Source organism: Pezoporus flaviventris, unplaced genomic scaffold, assembly GCF_033815535.1.
Source record: "Pezoporus flaviventris isolate CSIRO_AGI_PZ_B2104156 unplaced genomic scaffold, CSIRO_AGI_Pfla_v1 ptg000070l, whole genome shotgun sequence".
In the NCBI taxonomy this organism is placed as follows: domain Eukaryota; kingdom Metazoa; phylum Chordata; class Aves; order Psittaciformes; family Psittacidae; genus Pezoporus; species Pezoporus flaviventris.
This window is the reverse complement of record NW_026892618.1, coordinates 5,864,624-5,882,921: the sequence shown is the minus strand read 5'-3', so window position 1 is coordinate 5,882,921 and position 18,298 is coordinate 5,864,624. Positions and strand designations below refer to the sequence as shown.

Sequence of the window (18,298 nt, the reverse complement as noted above, 5' to 3'; positions counted from 1 at the left end):
AAGAGAAATTAGAAAGTGATGCCTCTAGTTAGCTTCCCCAAAACCAGGTCTGAGGATGCTTATTGCCAGCTAGCTTCTAAATCACTGCGAAGAACAGAGAACTTCTGTCACCTATGTTACCAGCATCATTTTTGTGATTATTTTGTATAAAACACCTCAGGGCTTGAACTGAGGTGCAGTATCGCAAGTCGCTGCTTTATTGCTTAGAATACTAGTCCTTGACTACACATGAAATTCCCCTAGATATCTTGGGAAGGGACATGTATTTTATCTTTTGGGCTTCTTGCTCTCCATTTGCTTGGAGTCACCATTGCCAATAAAAGAACTTTTACCCCAGCCATTCAGTTCAGAGTCACAAACACACACCAACAGTTTCTTACCTGACAGAAACCATGGGCCGCTCACAGATCATGAATGAAAATAAGTTTCCATTCTGTCAAGGAATCCTACATTTTTCTACTTCTGTTTCCTCTGACACGGTAATCACTCACACTAGCCTAAGTCCACATCCCATATTCCAAGCGTTTCTGCTCTAAATGTGCTATCAGAGTTTCAAAACAGATTTGTATCACTGTTAACATGCACATACTGCATGTCTGAGGGGCACAGAGCTGGGCCAGGCCAAGGACAACCCAAGCAAGCTCTGCACAAGCATCTTTGCAGAGCAGCTCCAACTGCTGTGTACATAAACACAGTGTCTACACACTGCCTGCTATGACAGCACTTACTGAAAGACATGACTTTCTTGGGTTTAAGCCAGTGAAGAGAGCCAAATTAACTTGGAGGGCAACCAGACAAAGAGAAGAAACCCCTTCATAGATCAAGCAGAGATGCATTTCCTCATGGGAAAATCTCTGCGCATCTGTAGTAAAGAATGAGGAAGAGGGAAATGGTTTCAGATCACAGTCTGTCCCAAAGAAGAAAGTTTTATCTGCCTTCCTTGTTCCTCCCTTGTCTCATCCCTTGCAAGTAACAACAAACTCTTCCATCCACTTCATACTGAGATAAGAAATTGGCTGAGCTGCAGAATAAGACCAAGCCCTGACACCTCCACTCATGCCAGCCACAGCTTTGCACCATCAACTCTTCTCTGTCTGGCTAAGCCTTTCCTTCACCCCACTAAGTGCATTAACCATAGTTAATCACAGACCAGTGGAATATGGCCAAAATCCTAGTGGGTCAATACTTCAGCCATTAGCACTACAGAGAATATCCCTGTCTGGAAACAAGGCAGTTTTCCCAAGCAATAGTTTCTTTAGGATAAGAACTATCCATACATGCTCCATCCCTGGCAGTGTTCAAGGCCAGGCTGGACAGGGCTTGGAGCAACATGCTCTAGTGGAAGGTGTCCCTGCCCATGGCAGGGGATCAGAACTGGATGAGCTTTAAGGTCCCTTCCAACTCAAGCCATTCTGTGATTCTATGAATTTCCCTAATTCACTTCAGAAGGGAGAGCTGAAGTATGTTTATAAACTACCAGTTTGCCATGTTTGACTGAACTGAACACAGATTAAAAAAAATAGGACTGATATTTCCAGACTGCCCCAATTCCCAAATCCAGGAGCGCAGTTAGGCTGGTTTTAAACTGGAACACAACATTTATAGAGAAGGTTTGCAGTTCTGGACCTGTTCACTCTCTTACCCGTAAGCATAGACATGTTTCATCAGGTTCCTCTGTTGCAGGCCATGCAGCTTGACCTGGTGAGTCAAATACAGATTTGGTCAAAATCTGATTGCAGTTTCCACCCAAGAACCTGAGAAATCCTCTTCAGGTAAGATATCTGACCTAAGCCTCATGGTCCTTGGGGACAGACCAAAAAATAGCAGTGATGTATCAAATCAAAGTTGGCTTAAGCTTTCCACTCAGTAAAAACGAAGCTCCCTGATGACTCTCTGACCTCCGATGCTGCAAATAAAACACAGAATCAGAGACTGGCTGGGGTGGAAGGGCCCTTAAAGCTCATTTAGTTCCAACCCCGTGCCACAGGCAGGGACACCTTCCACTAGACCAGGTTGCTCCAAGCCCATCCAACCTGGCCTTGAACACTGCCAGGGATGGGGCAGCCACAGCTTCTCTGGGCAACCTGTGCCAGTGCCTCACCACTCTCACAGGGAAAAACTCCCTCCTAATGTCTAATCTAAATCTCCCCTCTTCCAGTTTAAAGCCATTACCCCTTGTTCTGTCCCTACAAGCCCTTGTAAAATGTCTCTCTTCAGATTTCTTGTCACCCCCTTTTGGCACTGGAAACTGCTCTAAGTTCTTCCCAGAATTCTAAGGAAAATATTAAAATGCCCTCCAGTTCAGTTCCTTCATCTCACCAATAACTACGTAAACAGCACTTCCATTTTACTATGTCATTAAACCTGAGACACCTACTCTGCAGCCCTTCTGAGGACAGTGTCCTACACATTATATTCAGAACCCAGTTAACCATCACACCTCAGGCTCTGACAGGTTCCTGAAGCACAGGTGAGTCCCATCCCATGTTTTACTGGTGGGCAGAGTCCCTGGTCACAGCCAGCCATCCTGCAAAGCAGCATTATGCAAAGGTCATTAACACAGCTGTCCCTACAGTCCTTAATCCTGGAGCTGCAACACCCTCACTCTTCTATTCTTGGGTCATTTCACGAGAATGGCACTGAGCTGCCTGAGGATTTCCTCCTTCCTTTGTGCCTAGCACTCCAGGGCTTTTTCTCCTTTTCTGAGGACAGGGACACACTGTGCACCCCACATGCATGTCCAGCGAGCCCCTGCTCTTACTTCCCTCCCCCTTCAAAGGAGGAAAGCAAAATCCCAAACTCTCTCCTACCTGGCCAACCAGCTCCCCTGCCCCACAGCAAATGCCTTCACTCTTTCCCACACTGCTAAACCCCACAAGCCTAACATATTTCAGCTTCTAATGCCACATGCTCTCTAGTGACAGCTCTCTCAAGCATATGCAATGTATCTCATTTCAGCTTTCTCTCAACTCCAGTAAAATTGCCGTTCCTTGTTTCTAATGTTCTTCAGAAACTGAATTTGAGCCTCATACTGCTCATTTATTTACTATTAATGGAAAAAGATTAAACAAAACAGGATTGTAACTAAGATTTCATGCCACGATTGTCAGTAATGAACACCTGAGTAAGCTGATAACCTTTGTCTGAAGAGAACTGGTCTTCTCTTGGACACACATGCTGTGACTGAGGGTGAAAACAGCAGCTGGATCCACAGTGCACACAAACCATTCAGACCCTCAAAAAGCCTTCATCAAAGTGCCAGTGACAGACATCTAACACTGGAACAGTCTGACTACCCACCAACTCCATCAGATCAGCAACCATATAAGAGACACAAAACAAAATAGACATAAAGAGCCATTTCTAAATGATGGAGACTGCCAAAAGCAGAACAGCAGAATAGCTGATTCCTGGCATTACTACACATGCAGAACTAGACAAGAAAGGCTTCTAGCAAGCAAAAATTTGTTTCTAGTAAGAAACAAATAATTCAGGTCAGCTATGAAGGCAAGAGTTTCAAAAGGGAAAGAAAAAACCTAGGGATATGAGGCAACATGCAATTCAATGTTTGGTAATTCAAGACAGTAAAGTGAACTACTCCTATCTTTTACAGTGTTCTAAATTAACTGTGCCAGCTTGTAAAAAGATCTGGCCAACAGCAAGTCCCTGCAGGAACCTGGTAAAGCATCTGGATACTTGAGACAGTGAACACTACAGAAAAAAAGTTAAAGATGATGTAATGTTATTGCATAGGACACCTGGAACATTGTGTGGTATTTAAGTGATTCCACTCCAAAAAGGTAGTGCAAAGAGGTCAGCGTGAAAAAGACTATGGGAAAGTTCTCATCAGAGAGATGCAAAGACTGCACATTTGTAGATGCAGATATGAGTAGAGAAGAACATACTAACCTGTAGCAACTGTATAGGAAAAATACCATTAACCCTTTTTTAAATGACACAAAACAGAAACCATGATGAACAAAGCGAAAGGTAGAAAATCAAAACCTGATGGAAGAAACATGTATTCAACCATGGGCACAATTAGCCTGTGGAAAGGATTCCTCTAGGAAATGGATAAATCCAGAAGCCAAACAGGAATTTCTATGGCTCTGCTCACCTGCACACCAAAAAAGCACAGAGGTGTAAATATAAAAATTAAACTTTGAATACCAAGAGTTCTTGTAGGCAGGTAATTATGTCTTTCAGTGCCAAACCAGCTCCTCATTTTTGCATGTCCGTTCCTTGGGACAATTAAAGAACTACAGCTGGGGAGACTTCATGACTTGCCTTCCTTTCCAGGTGCTGCTCACTGAAGTACCACCAAGAGTACAAGCTTTAGACTAATGACATGACTGATCTGATCCCATGCTATTGTCTTTACATGCAGCAACTACCCAGCAACATCATTTTAAAATGAAAAATTCACATATTCAGTCCATGACCCCTCCTTGCTCCTCTGTCTCACACAAGAAGCATTTTCCCTACTTTCCAACAAGTTCTTTCTAATGAAACTGCAACCACCTGGAGTTAGCCTCAAAAATCTGAGCTATATCATATGCTGGGCTGTTCTGCTATATTCAAACCTTGTCAGCATGTTCCCGTTTTGGAAGGCTGTCACCTGCTTCTATTCTCTCATCTGTACTCTCCCACTCCTGTTTAAGCAGTCATCCCCCAGATTTCAGAACAAGCTTGTGGCCAACAGAGAAGACAGCACGAAAAATGGGACTTTATGACAGTCTCCTATGATGTTACCAAAGAGCTGCATAAAGATGACACCAGATAAAGATCTATCTCCTCTGCTTAACCATTTCAGTACAAATGGAGTAGAGGACATCCAAAACAGACCTCATCTGCCTATTAACATTCAGATACTCAACCCTATAGTATCACTATATTCAAACACACAGTAATGTTACAGTTTAATCTTTTTGTTTGCAAAACTTAAAACAGTTTAATTACTGAAGGGAAAAGGCTTACTAGCACCACGAGTTACTGACACAATGAAGCCGAATCCCAGATGCCTATGCTCCTTAGCCTATAGCACTGGTCTTGATGCTTCTTACCAACCTGCTCCTCCTTGTAAGGCTGTTTCTAGCTGAGGCCATGGGGTGCCTGAACGCTAGAGAGGGTTCATGTCCTGAGAGCCAGGGCAGAAGCTGCAATAGATCTGTCCAGGCACCTACTCAGTCTTTGTGTTTGCTATTTCTTTACACACAGTATCAAATTGCTTTCAAAAATTTGGCCTCTTCTGGCTGCCATTAGCTCAGGAGCCAATGCAGGTGATATGGAGGGATGAAATTTCTGTTCCAGCCTGTGCCTTCTCCAACCTGTAGCAACCATCTGACAGCAACTGATTAAGATAACTCTGACCCTGTAACACAAGATGACTGTTTGCATGGATCCAGTTTCCTCCTCCATGATTGGATCAGGAGCAGATCACTAGACAACAGACCATTGTAGTGAGTGACAACTGAAACCAGTACTTACTCAGAGGTTTAAGGATGCTGCTGCTTGTCTCATCAGCATTTTCTACGTCTGATTTGTCGGAGTAGTTCTCAGAGATTTTCTCCTTTTCTTTTTTCTCTTTGTGCCCAGGTCGTCTTCTGTGACGCCTCCTTCTCCTATAGCTCTTCGGCACGTGGACCCCAATGTAGATAGTGTGATGACCTAGGGAACACCAGCACAGCAAACATCAACTTTGAGTGCATACCCTTTGTGCATCCCTGGCCAGGGCAGTTCATGCTGTGTTTCATTCAAACAGACCAGCCAACTACCCTACTTTGCTGGCCTCATATTAATTAATCCTGTGTTCCTTCTCCCCAGACATGAGCTAGGAGCTCCATTTGAGAAGTATTTTTTGTGCAATCATTTCTGAGAGCGCACGCCAGGGCAGACTCTGGTAATTATTCTGTCCTTATGACTCATTTAAAAATAAAACCCATAAAAGGCCATCACACTCATTCTGCAATATTGAATATAGCGAATACATTATTTTTTCCATTTGTTTCCCCACAAACATTGGCTGAATTTAACACCCACCTTGTGCAAACTGATCCAGCTGCACTGAAGAGCTTAGTGGAGCCAAATTTCTATCACTCAGCTATGTAGTCCACTGTGTAACAAGTGTAAAAGCCCCTTTAGGGTATTATAACTCAGCAGATGAGGAAGAACTACTAAACATAAGTTACTGTCAACTTCTAAGTACTTGACACATTCCAAAATAAAAATTAAGTCATAAAGGAGTAAGTGTCAAATTCCACATGCTGACTGTAAACCCAAAGTATGCCTCTTCCCTGTCCTTCAGACTTCTATTTCAAACCACAGCACTGCAACTACATTTGCCAGTTGTTGTGTCTTCTTACAGAGTTTGATCAAAAGGTTTTATTTTCAAGGCTTTCTGCACTTCTACCAACTTGGGGTAAGTATCTTTCCTTCTCGTTACAGAAAGTGTATACATGTCTTTTTCTGTGCGCAGATAATCCAGACTTCTTGCTTTAAACTGAAAAAACAGCTCCTTCAGATTCAGCCCCTGATAAATAATAGTGGCATCCTAGGCTTTTGACCAAATTTGGTTTACCCTCATGTCTCAGCATAGCCAAGCAGAGAGCTTCAGATAAACACACATGACCTATTACTGTCTGAAGTACCTTTATCTGAATGACTGAGCCACAAACGCACGTAAGAACAAATACATTTATCTGTGGGTACAGTCATTTACTTCTGCACATGGGGGAGCATTTCTGCAGAGTCACTGTCTTGGCCACCTCACATTCAGCTATTCCTGGTGCGTGCTTACCCCTTGCATGAATGCACAACTATGAAAGCTTCATGTGAGCATAGGAGATGACACATTCAAGACAAGGCAGAGGCTGCAGCTCAAACAGCAGCCTTCGGATCCCAGCAATCGTGACTGCTGCGGCTTTGAGCAGGGAGCAGAGATGACTCCAGCACCTACACATATCTGCCACAGAAGATACTCAACCAAAAGACCCTCCTGAAATGCATTCCATGTACTCCACAGCGTGACAGCACATCACTTCTGAAACCACAGAACCTTGTGTTAAATGGGTGGGTACCCAACAAGATGGTGGCAACAATATCTAAGGCCAGATGAGATGCAGCCCACCTCTTCTCTGCAATAGTCATGCCGCTTTCTGCTCAGGAATAATACTCAAGTGAGTAATAGAAGTCATGCCTCACTAGATAAAGCAGTCACACACTTGATAAAGCCAGAGAGAAAACTGGCCCTTGCCACTGATTCATCTCCACGAATTTTCCCTCACTACAGGGGATGCATTGCTCTTCCCTCTCACCCGGGAGCTGCACCTATCATTACCATTTGTTTTTCAGCAGCCGGATAAGGTTCTGGATGAACCACCTATTTGCAAGACACGGGAAGCTGCTCTGCAAGAGTAAAGCTGGAATCTGCAATCACCCATTAACTTCATTGCTAACATGCATCTCCAATTCCTCAGTATGCTAAATCCATCTCTGAGACCGAATAACTGAAACTTCAGGCACAAAACACCCAGTCTCCGTAACAAACTGACTTTTCAATGAAGAACCACCTGCTGTGAAGTCTGGAGAGCCCTTCACCTTTTCTCCACTTGAATTCTCACACTGAGAGCCACCAAGGTCTTTTAAAAAGCTGCTTGACCAGAGCAGCCCTCCTTAATAGCAACTTCAGAATAGCTAACTCAGCTCCGCCAGGGCTTCGTAACTAATGGAATGATGAGCAGTATGCAGGGATGGGGCCAGAAGTGTACGAAAATAGCTCATGCCTTCTCCATTTATACATTGTCTCTCCTAACCATACATGTTCCATGGCCCAACAAGGCCATTGAGATCCACAGATCTCCAGCAGTAACTACTTCACAAAAGCAAACACAGAGGATCAATTAAAAATTTTAAATGCATGCTGTTGAGTTATTTAAATATTAAAAAAAGCATCTGAAAAAGTTTGTTTCTAAACCACTGAATTCTTAATTCTCACAGACCAACAAAATTAGAAGGAAAAAAATTGTTCTCCAGAATGATCAGTTGAAAAACACATTCACCCCCACTAGGTGTGATACATTTTGGCTCTAAAGTAATTTGTTATGTGGGAATTGTAATAGAAAGCAGAAGCTTATAAAGAAATTCCCTCTCCCTCACAAACACAACAGTGTGACAGTGCCTGTGATGGCCCTGAAACAGATCCCATCATCGTTGGGATCTGCCCAGAGAAGCTGTGGCTGCCCCATCCCTCGCAGTGTTCAAGGCCAGGTTGGACAGGGCTTGGAGCAACCTGGTCTAGTGGAAGGTGTCCCTGCCTGTGACAGGAGATTGGAACTGGATGACCTTTAAGGCCCCTTCCAAACCAAACCATTCTGTGATTCTGTGATTCTATGATCATTCTGGTGGCTGGAGTGTGCAGCAAGCTTGAGTTTAGGTACTGGTGGTAACTATGCAGAAGACCAATAAATAGATATTCATATACAAAGACATACAGTGTCCACGATGTCAAGATACAAACTAACAGCTACAAAGAGTTAGTGAAAATCTCCCCGAGTGGAGTTAGGGTTGCTTTTCAGCCACAGTTATCTAGGCTGAGATATTAGAAGTTCTCCACCCCATGAGCATCTCCTCTGGCTGCCGGGTGCTAACAGCCACACAACCTCTCAGTACAGTACCAGGCACTAGTAACTCACCATCTCAGGGAGCAGGACAAAAACAGAAACAGAAATCCAGGGTTGAGCAAGGTCCAACAGGCATCATAACAGTGGCAGGAGAAAAGGGACCTGCCTCTGCTGCCTCCAGCCCAGAGAAACTGGCTCACACCGCAGAGGTAACAGGCAGAGCCACACCACTATCAGAGGCACCTGCAAGAAAGACTTTATGGATCAGCACCTGGAGATAAGATTTAGCTCCAGTGTGTCAAAGGAAACCAAGAAAGCTATTCCAGCAGCTGGAAACATCAGCTTTAACATGGCTGATGGCATAAACACTGCGTAGGACAGAGAAGGGGAAACGATCTGAGCACAAGCAGGGCTGTAGGGTGGCTCTGGGACAGACAGGGCAGCAGTAGTTGTTTCCAAAGGATTCTTACAGCCAGGATCCAGTATCTGTACTAGCACAACACCCTCCTTTGGATCACTTCAATTCTGCAGTCAGCTTGACAACAGAAAACACATCATAGTAAGCCTGTAGTCTTAATACTCTGTGCTGCCAACAAAACCAAAGAACCTCTTTAATCTTTTGACCACGTGTGCACAGGACAGACTTTGGTAATATGAAAATGAAGTTGTATACATGCAGGCAAATATCTGCATTACTTAGCTGCTTTTCCCTACTCTGCGAGGGAGAGACTTACTTAATGCTGGGGGGTTTGTGTAATCCTCCCCCTCCCTGCTCCTCCCACTCTGTATAGGGAGGCCAAGCAGGACATTTTCCTGTTCTATGCACTTGAACTGCTTGGCATCTGTTTGTATTGTTGCAAATGCTGAGATAAACTTCTAGGCTCCCTTCCCAAAGTGCCTGGAAGGAAACAATTGACACATACTCTCAGCGCACTGGGGTTCTGAGCCATTTCCTACTCACCGGGGTAACAGAGCCTTTCCCATGAGAACCACTGGCTACAAACGGGAATGCCTGATAAATTTAACACAGGAACCACACTATGATCCTATGGTTTGGTGGAGGATGGGGAGCACGGAGGCCAGTGCTAAACTTCTCCCAGTAATCCAGGTCCCACTCAGCCATAACCTTCCCCTGTACCCAGGACATAGGTCAGTTACCCATGTCCCCATTGCACCCCCAGCCTCCTCTCGGGCTGCTCGCATTGCTCTCCCCTAAGAAAACAATTAGCCTCTATATGCAGCTTGTTAATTTTGAGACCTGTTTCGGTTGACTGAAGGGGTGTTCTTCACCACACTGAAATGCAGAGCGAGATGGCTTTTGATCAGACACAATGCAGGTTCCTTTTTGAAGGTCTCTTGATTCATGCTGATACAGACTTGGGAAGTCCTCCTCTTTCAGCCTGCCAGCCATGATACAGCATGATAGTAGAGCTGTCAGTTGAAGAAGCTGATGGAAGCCAGACCCATACTAACTCTATCTAGATCAAACTGACCTGAAACAGCAGCTGGTAGCAAGAACTGTAGTGAATTTATATATAAATGCTTCATCCCTGGCAGTGCTCAAGGCCAGGCTGGATGGGGCTTAGAGAAACCTGCTCTAGTGGGAGGTGTCCCTGCCCATGGCAGGAGTTTGAACTGGGTGAGCTTTACGGCCCCTTCCAACCCAAACCATCCTGTGATTCCATAAAATCCTGTAGGTAAGATGCACAGCAAGACCTGCAGAACAAAGTGGCACCTCTTCTATTTTATAAGACAGCCATGGGTCATGGCTTCCTTGAACTTAAACCTGCTGCAGCTAGAACTTTTGAAGTTAGCTTCTCGCACCTGAAGAGAAACTTTGCTGTGCACCAAATTCAGACTAAAATCGTTTCATCTGATTATTAATAGAGCAAGAAGTACTCATCATAGAGGTATTTTCCCCCTGGAAAAATTTTGGTTGAAACCACATCTTTTGCTTTATTAAGAGCTATTAAAGGATAGGAGTTCATGATTCAGAGTCCAGATTTAGAGTTTGGGCACTGAAGAGTCCCTGAGTCAGTTATACTGGTGAAAACCCACTCAGTGTATTACCAAATTTAAGTTGTGTAAAATGCAGCACTCCCTCCCTGCCTGCAAGAATATCTGTTCATCTCCTGTCTCCATCCTGGCCAAGCATGGTCTTGTTGAGGTCCTGGCAGTGAAACTCACTGAAGCTCAAGCCATGCATGCCACAACCTCACATGCTGACCCCAGCAGCGCTCTGGCAGCATGCAGAGAAGAAAGCAGGTCCAGACACCCTGCCTCAACAAGCCAGATCTCAAGCATACCACCAACACCATTCTATTTTTTCTTTCAGCTATTCCATCTAAGGAAATGCGGGGGTTAAAGAAATGCAGACATAGGAGGAAAATGTACTGAAAAATAAAAACACTATGAAATTTGCACGTTTGAAGATGCCTGACCTGGTGAAGTTTCAGCTACCCACAAGTGGCTTGTGTGTGTGTGTGTGTGTGTTTAGGCAGCCAAATTTGTGTGTGAGCATACCCTGATCACCTACTACGTACATAATCCTGGTCTCCTTTCAGGTACTCACTCCCCATCACCCACTGAGGTTTGCAAAAAGCTTCACAAGAGTTTCATGGTAGGAAAAGGCAGGACCTGCATCAAACACACCAGGTTCCTGTACCTATATACCCATAATTCTGCCATGTCCACTGCTAAGCAAGGGGTAGCACAGCAGTGGAAGAACCAGGACAAACCTGGCATTGTCAGTCGAGAGTCCGATTAGATGTATGTGATGAAGAGACCTTGGGGTCTGCCTGTGTGAGAAATGTGTGCTGGGAGCTTAAGAACTACTCTCTTTCTATGCAATTACATCAGCTTGGACATCTCAAGGCCTGTAAAGAACAAGCCACATGGATCTATTCACAGAATCACAGAATCATAGAATAGTCAGTGTTGGAAAGGACCTTAAAATCTCTAGTTCCAACCCCCCTATACAAGAAACAAATGACAAAAAAAAAAAATCTATATAGAGAGAAATCCATAGAATCATAGAATGGTTTGGGTTAGAAAGGACCTTAAGATCATCTAGTTCCAACCACCCTGCCCTGGGCAGGGACACTTCGCACTAATAGTTCAAGTGCAGAGTTTAAACCTGGCACTGCCCAAGAGTGAAATTCTTGTTTCATTCCAGATATCTACAGGCAAAAGAACAAGCAGAAAGAGATAATTTGATTTATGATCCTCTCAATTTTTAAGCACTAAACTTTCTAAGTAAATAGTGACAGTGGTGTGACTTTTGCTTAGCAAAACCACAACTTGGTCATTTGGAGAAAGGAACCAAAAGTTACAGGATCAAAGGATAAAATCTGCCTGGTGCATAATACCAAAGAAGGAATCCCTTCCATGTGACCAGAGTTCTGGGGACTTGGAGCCTGGTCAGACGAGCCCATAAAGAATCTCAGGCTGGCACCTAATATTAAAAATGTATAAAGCAATGAAAATGATCTGAGCATTAGCAGTCTTCAACTGGCCCTTGTTTTCACTTTCCAAACTCCTTTTTGAAGAACAGGGAGAGTCACATTAAACCCCATCAGGCTTGGACAGGCTGATGTGGTCATAATTGACATGCCTTCTCCACAAGCTCTGGCTGCTCAGCTCCCACACAGGGCAGCCGTGTGTACCCAGGCTCCCAGAGAAGATGAGACAGATATTCAGGTGGCCTGAAGGGCTTGCTCTGGATGCCCCAGCCATTTAAATCTGGGGCATGGCTGACCCCTAATACACCAGGTGCAGACCAAGATGTGCCCTTCACTGCCCATCTCCATAGCCTAGCTATCAGCCTCTTACCTGGATGGGACTAAAACACAGCATACCCTCAGGGCAGAAAAGCTTCACCTCTTAACGTGGCTTCATGACACAGCTCAGGAGTGCATGGCTTTCACTCCTATCACTAATGAGTTGGTACCTTGATGATGATGACTTGCTCCATGGGGTATCTAACATTGAGGAACCTGCACCCATGGCAGCTCCCAAGTCACACAAGACCATTAGGGGATGCAGCCTGCCACGTGCTTCATCATCATAAGATGGCATGGCATGGCACAGCACACTGAAGCCAAGGAGCGGTGGTGGAAGAGTACTTCTTGTTTTGCGTGAGAATCTGAGGCAATAAATGACATAAAAAGCTGACAGCCCAGAAGGACAAATAAATCAAAGGGATGATCCATTTTAAAGGGGAGACACTAAAAGTAGCACTAAGCAAGTCCCAAACTAAGCCCTGCTTAGTTTCCAATCAGCTCAAGAAATAAGAACAAATGGCCACACCGTCATGTGCTGGGTGCCCTTAATGCTACCTGGTTTGGAAGGGTTAGAGGTACTGGTGCCAGCAGAGGAGCAGGGTCCTCCAACCCAACAGCTCCAATTCCCAGGGCACAGTCTCAGATAACTATCTACACCCCTGGAACAGAATCAGCTGTCATAGACCCTTCTATACAATCATCATATTCCACCTAAAAATGCACCCAGAGCAATCAGAAAGAGCCTTAATTTCCACACAGATGAAAACACAAGTTACAAAACCTACAGACCACTAGGAATATTTTCAGTGATACATCAGGAAGATGTAAATTAGGAGTAGGAGAACAGAGATGGAAGTTCACAAGACCTGTGGGTGAACATGGCTGGTTCATGCATTAAAACTAAGAACTATGATGATTTTCTCTAGCACTGTTGAAGAGCTAAGTGCCATTCCTGTTAATGCATATAAACACAGATACTGGAAATCCAAAGAAAACAAAACCAAGCCAGAACCAACCCTATAGATGGGCTGATCAGGCTCATCCCTTGGTCCCCACAGGGTTTTCAGAACATCCTGATATTCAAGTAACTGATTTTCCTCATGAATAAAAACTTGTACATCAGCTACACAGCAGAGGGATTCACTGAGCACTTTGCTGAAATTTGGGTGAAATCTCAACAAGCTAACATAGCAGTTGGAGATAAAGCAGATCCAGATCCCACAGCAGAACCACATGGAAGATGCATTTCCTTCCAAAGAGAGGGTAGCCCTCACAGACTCAGCTCTTTCTGTCTCAGTAATGATTTTACTAGTGCAGAAACACACTTGTGTGTCTTACAGTGGTGATGCTTGGGCACAAAATCACCTCTCTGGAAGAGGTTCTCATCAAGGGAACACAAGGTCTTTTGGAGGGACTGAGCTCAGACTGCCAGAGGACCAGCAATAGCAGGTGGATCACTGGAGTTGGACAAAGGATGCTGAATAAGACTGGCTGGGAGAGGCAGAAGAAATTATGTCTGTATGGAAAAGACTCGAATAAAGAAGCACAAGTCTTTAACCAGGTAGCTGAAAAAAACTGAGATCAGGAAGGCCCTCAGGCATAAGGGCTTTTAAAACACTAGTAAAGTGTAATCGACTAATTCTTCCATGGTATGCATGGCTAAAGACAAGGGTCAGTATGAACCTACCAGGTGATGGGACCAAACACTTGTAAAAGGACAAGCATAAGGTTGAGTAGGGGGTTCACAACCTAATAAATGCCCTCAGGAGAACAGCCTGCAATGGGAGAGATGCAGTAAAGGGCAAAAAAGGAAAGCAGAAGCTCCGTAAGAGACAAAACCCCAGCTACTAAGCAACTGATAGATGAAATTGGAAGGTACAAGATTAGAAACAACAAACCTCTCTGCCAGCTCTAACAAAAGAACCCCAAATTTGTGGCTAAAAGTATTCAAGTGAGGATCTAGCATCAGCAATGAAGAAGCAGTTATTTAATCGAGCAGAGAACTTGTCCAAAGATCATTTTATGTATTTGCACACTCCATATCTTTATATAGAACCTTTTACTAAAATCACTACAAAGGGCAAGGAACTGAGCTGTGTAGGAGAAGACAGCATGGAAAACAAGAGATTTTTCTTTCCTCTTTTATAGCACCACACTTCTAGAATGTCAATATCCTGAAAAGCTTAGTTTAATCTTTATGTAAAGTGACCTCTGCCGTCTTTAAAAGGTTCCCACGTAACAACACTATAGTTAGCCAGCAAGAAAGTCCTCCTGGCCATCTGTCTAAACCTTGCACTTCTCTGTTTCAATACCCACCAGTGACCCAGACTTGAACTGCCAGATTCCTCCAGTGAAGCATGTTTAAAAGGTGAGTTAGCAACGTGCCCTGAAGAACAGGATGGCTCCAAAAGATGAAGCTCACACAAAATCAAGTCAAAAACATCTAAATAGGTAGAGAAAACTAAAAAAATGAGGTCTTCATCTGACTTACTGAAAATCCTACAAAGCCCATTTGTTTATAAGGAGCAGACCAAGTCATTTGCTAAAAACTATACTAGGAATTAATCAGAATACAAAGCCCAAAGACACATGTTGGTGACAGCTATAAGGTACTTTCCATGACAGTAAAATATAAGGAAGTTGGCAATGACTTAATGGGTGGGCATTGTTTAGACAGAACAATAAACATGTGTTTGGGGTATTCTCACTGAGCTTTATATAACCCATTGCGAGACTCTTTCTTACCCACAACCCCATAAGCTGCTTTTCTTTCTCCCTTCTTCCGAGCTGTGGGAGGTTACAGAAGCCACTGAACCTGTCCTCCTGTGATCTGATGTAATCTTGCCAGTGCTGCTTGGATTCCACAGAAACAAAAGGAAGACTTTAAAAACGCATGACTCCAGGGAACGGGTCGGAGGAGGGGAACCGTGCTTTAGGACAAGCTGCTCGGAAGCATGGTACCTTGGGATTTTCCAGCATCTGCCTCAAGCATTGACCTTGTAGAATTGTGGCCCCTTCCGAAATGACCACTGAAAATAGCTCATGTAGGCTGAAGATCATAGAGTCACAGAATGGTTTAGGTTGGAAGGGACCTTAAAGCTCACCCAGTTCCAACCCTCTGCCACAGGCAGGGACACCTTCCACTAGACCAGGTTGCTCCAAGCCCCGTCCAACCTGGCCTTGAACACTGCCAGGGGTGGGGCAGCCACAGCTTCTCTGGGCAACCTGAGCCAGGGCATCACCACCCTCACAGGGAAGAACTTCTTCCAAAACCTTAGCCTCATTCTCCATATTTCCATCTTATTAATTACCAATGCTGTCTACAGAAATACCAAGCTGTACTTCTACATCAAGTACATAGATATCAAGCTAGGTAGGCTTTAGATCACCCTCCAATATAAATAAAAACTGCAATAAAAGGCTGGCCCATCTCAGAGAGAGAACCTCAAACTGCTCTCTAGGTACCAGAGGCTGGCAGCTGCTTTACGACTTGCACACCAGCAGTAGGAAAGCATGCCGCTGAAATCTACCCTCTAAACTCTGAAGCAAACACCATTGACTTTTCCGAGCCTGAACTCCTAATCACCACCAATGACCGCGCAGAGCAGCAGGCTGTCCAAAGCCTGAAGAACAAACAGCAAAGGCTGGGCACAGGTTAGCAACAAAACCAAGATATCTAACTGCAGCGTGGCGGGCAGAGATCTACTGAAGCCAGCACCCTGTTTCCTTGGGTTTGCCAAGTGCCAAGCAGCTCATATTAAGTCCTCCTAACTGCCCAAAGGAAAGGAAGGGACAGACCTCCATGAAGGCTGAGACTGAACTAGTGTACAGATTGCAGTTATCCTAGCAAGCTATAGGAACAGCCCTAGCATCAGTTTCCAGATTAAGCCCAGCTCCACTAGGTCTGGGCACACAGATAAGAGAGGGAAGGACACTCCTGTGTTTCCTAGCTACACGAAGACTGTGACTGCTTGACGTGGCCAAGCTCGAAGGGACCCAACCCTGACACGGGGTCAGGTACCTTCCACTTTCTACCTCAGTATCTCTCCCTGTTTGCCAAGTGGGTTCTGTCATTTACCTTCGCTACGTCTCTACGCCTTGATTTATGGCATGGAGTACATCACTCAAAAATCTGTCCATGCAGTGAACAGGCAAAAACCACACCAAGAGTTTGCTAAATGCAGCCAAACAGAGCAAACACCAGCACTGCACACCTTACAACTGCAACTGGGCCTGCCCAACACATTTTGTGTTACTTTCTCATTTTAAATGCCTCAGAAAAATTCCGGACAGGTAATGAGCACATCTGGGGCTCACATCTGAGCACAAGCTGACTCAGTTCTTCAATCTCCATGCTGAACTGTCATATCCACTACAACTGTACCTTAAAAAAAGCTGTTGGGCAAAGGAAGGTATATACAATGGGTGGGAGAAGACAGTTCAACAAGCCTAGACTTGAATCCTAACCGAAATGACCCAGGAGAGGACCAAACCACCACACAAACAGCAGCTGCACAACTGTTCCAACAGCCTGTATATACACTGACACAGCGCAGCAGCTACAGGAACTGAAGCACAAATTAAGAGAGGGCTTAAAAGTGACCTTTGTAGAGCCATTATCATGAGCACACTGAGACAATGGAGGGACATACCCATGGAGTGGACTGCTGCACACTGTTCAAGCTCCTGCTCTCTCTTGATGGGGACCAGCAGCTTCAGGATTGCCCATGTACTGAAAACATTCACCCAGGGAAGCTGATCTCATCACAGGCTGTAAGGGAGGCCACCTTTCTAATTAGCATGGCTCTCAGCTAATGACTGTTTCTAAACTGATCAGAGATGGGGAAAAGCCCATCTCTACCAGAATGAATCATATAGAATCACAGAATGGTTTGGATTGGAAGGGATCTTTTAAAGACCCTCTAGTCCAACCCCCTGCCACAGGCAGGAACACCTTCCACTAGACGAGGGTGCTCCAAACCTCATCCAAACTGGCCTTGAACACTGCCAGGGATGGGGCAGCCGCAAGGTATGGAATGGTATGGAAACACACTTCTTCCCTGCCACTTACCTTACACGCACAGCCTGTGTGAGCGCAAAACTTACCACTGCCTAAAAGAAAATACCACCTTCCCTTCGCAACAGGCAAACCACATCACATATTGACTCAGCTGTTCTTACAACATTTTCTCCATTCCTTCTGTGTGCACAGCCAACTTATCACCACCTTCAGCAAAATCAGTTTATCATCATCTGCACTTGGAGTGCAGTTTTTCTCATGGAGCTCAGCGCAGGCAGACATCAACACCTTCTACCACAACCCCAGCAACCTGAAAGTTAATGCTGATGCCCGACAACAAATGAAACACATCTGCAGTGACCAGAACGGTATCCCATGCAGGGATGGGGAACACAGATGCCTGCTGGAAACTGTCAGTAGCAAGTATACTCACAGATTCATCACTCTTCATTCAGGGACTGCAGTGACAGGACAAGGGGTAATGGGCTCAAACTTACACAAGGGAAATTCAGATAAGACATTAGGAAGAAGTTCTTCCTGTGAGAATGGTGCAGTGCTGGCACAGGTTCCCCAGAGAAGCTGTGGCTGCCCCATCCCTGGCAGTGTTCAAGCCCAGGCTGGACGGGGCTTGGAGCAACCTGGTCTAGTGGAAGGTGTCCCTGCCCATGGCAGGGGGGTTGGAACTGGATGAGCTTTACAGTCCCCTTCCCTTTGGTCCCAAACCAGTCTGTGATCCTATGATTTACTAGCATCAAGCTAACCAGTGACCCAAAAGTTATATTATCCTAACAACAAAAATTTATGAACCACTTCATGAGTGATTTGTATTTCCCAGACCTCACAACATTTGTACTACTGACTTTATTAACACTCAAAAA

At 44.7% G+C, this 18,298-nt stretch overlaps 1 protein-coding gene across 7 annotated transcripts in view; it reads right to left on the bottom strand.

The window, feature by feature from the left end:
- SLC4A4 (solute carrier family 4 member 4) overlaps positions 1 to 18,298 on the bottom strand; it is a 205,341-nt gene that overhangs the window by 120,990 nt on the left and 66,053 nt on the right. For all 7 annotated transcript variants that reach the window (XM_061472197.1, XM_061472196.1, XM_061472198.1 and 4 more), the window contains one exon: positions 5,488 to 5,667. In XM_061472197.1, coding sequence (XP_061328181.1) covers positions 5,488 to 5,667 — 180 coding nt within the window. The remainder of the gene's footprint in view (positions 1 to 5,487; positions 5,668 to 18,298) is intronic.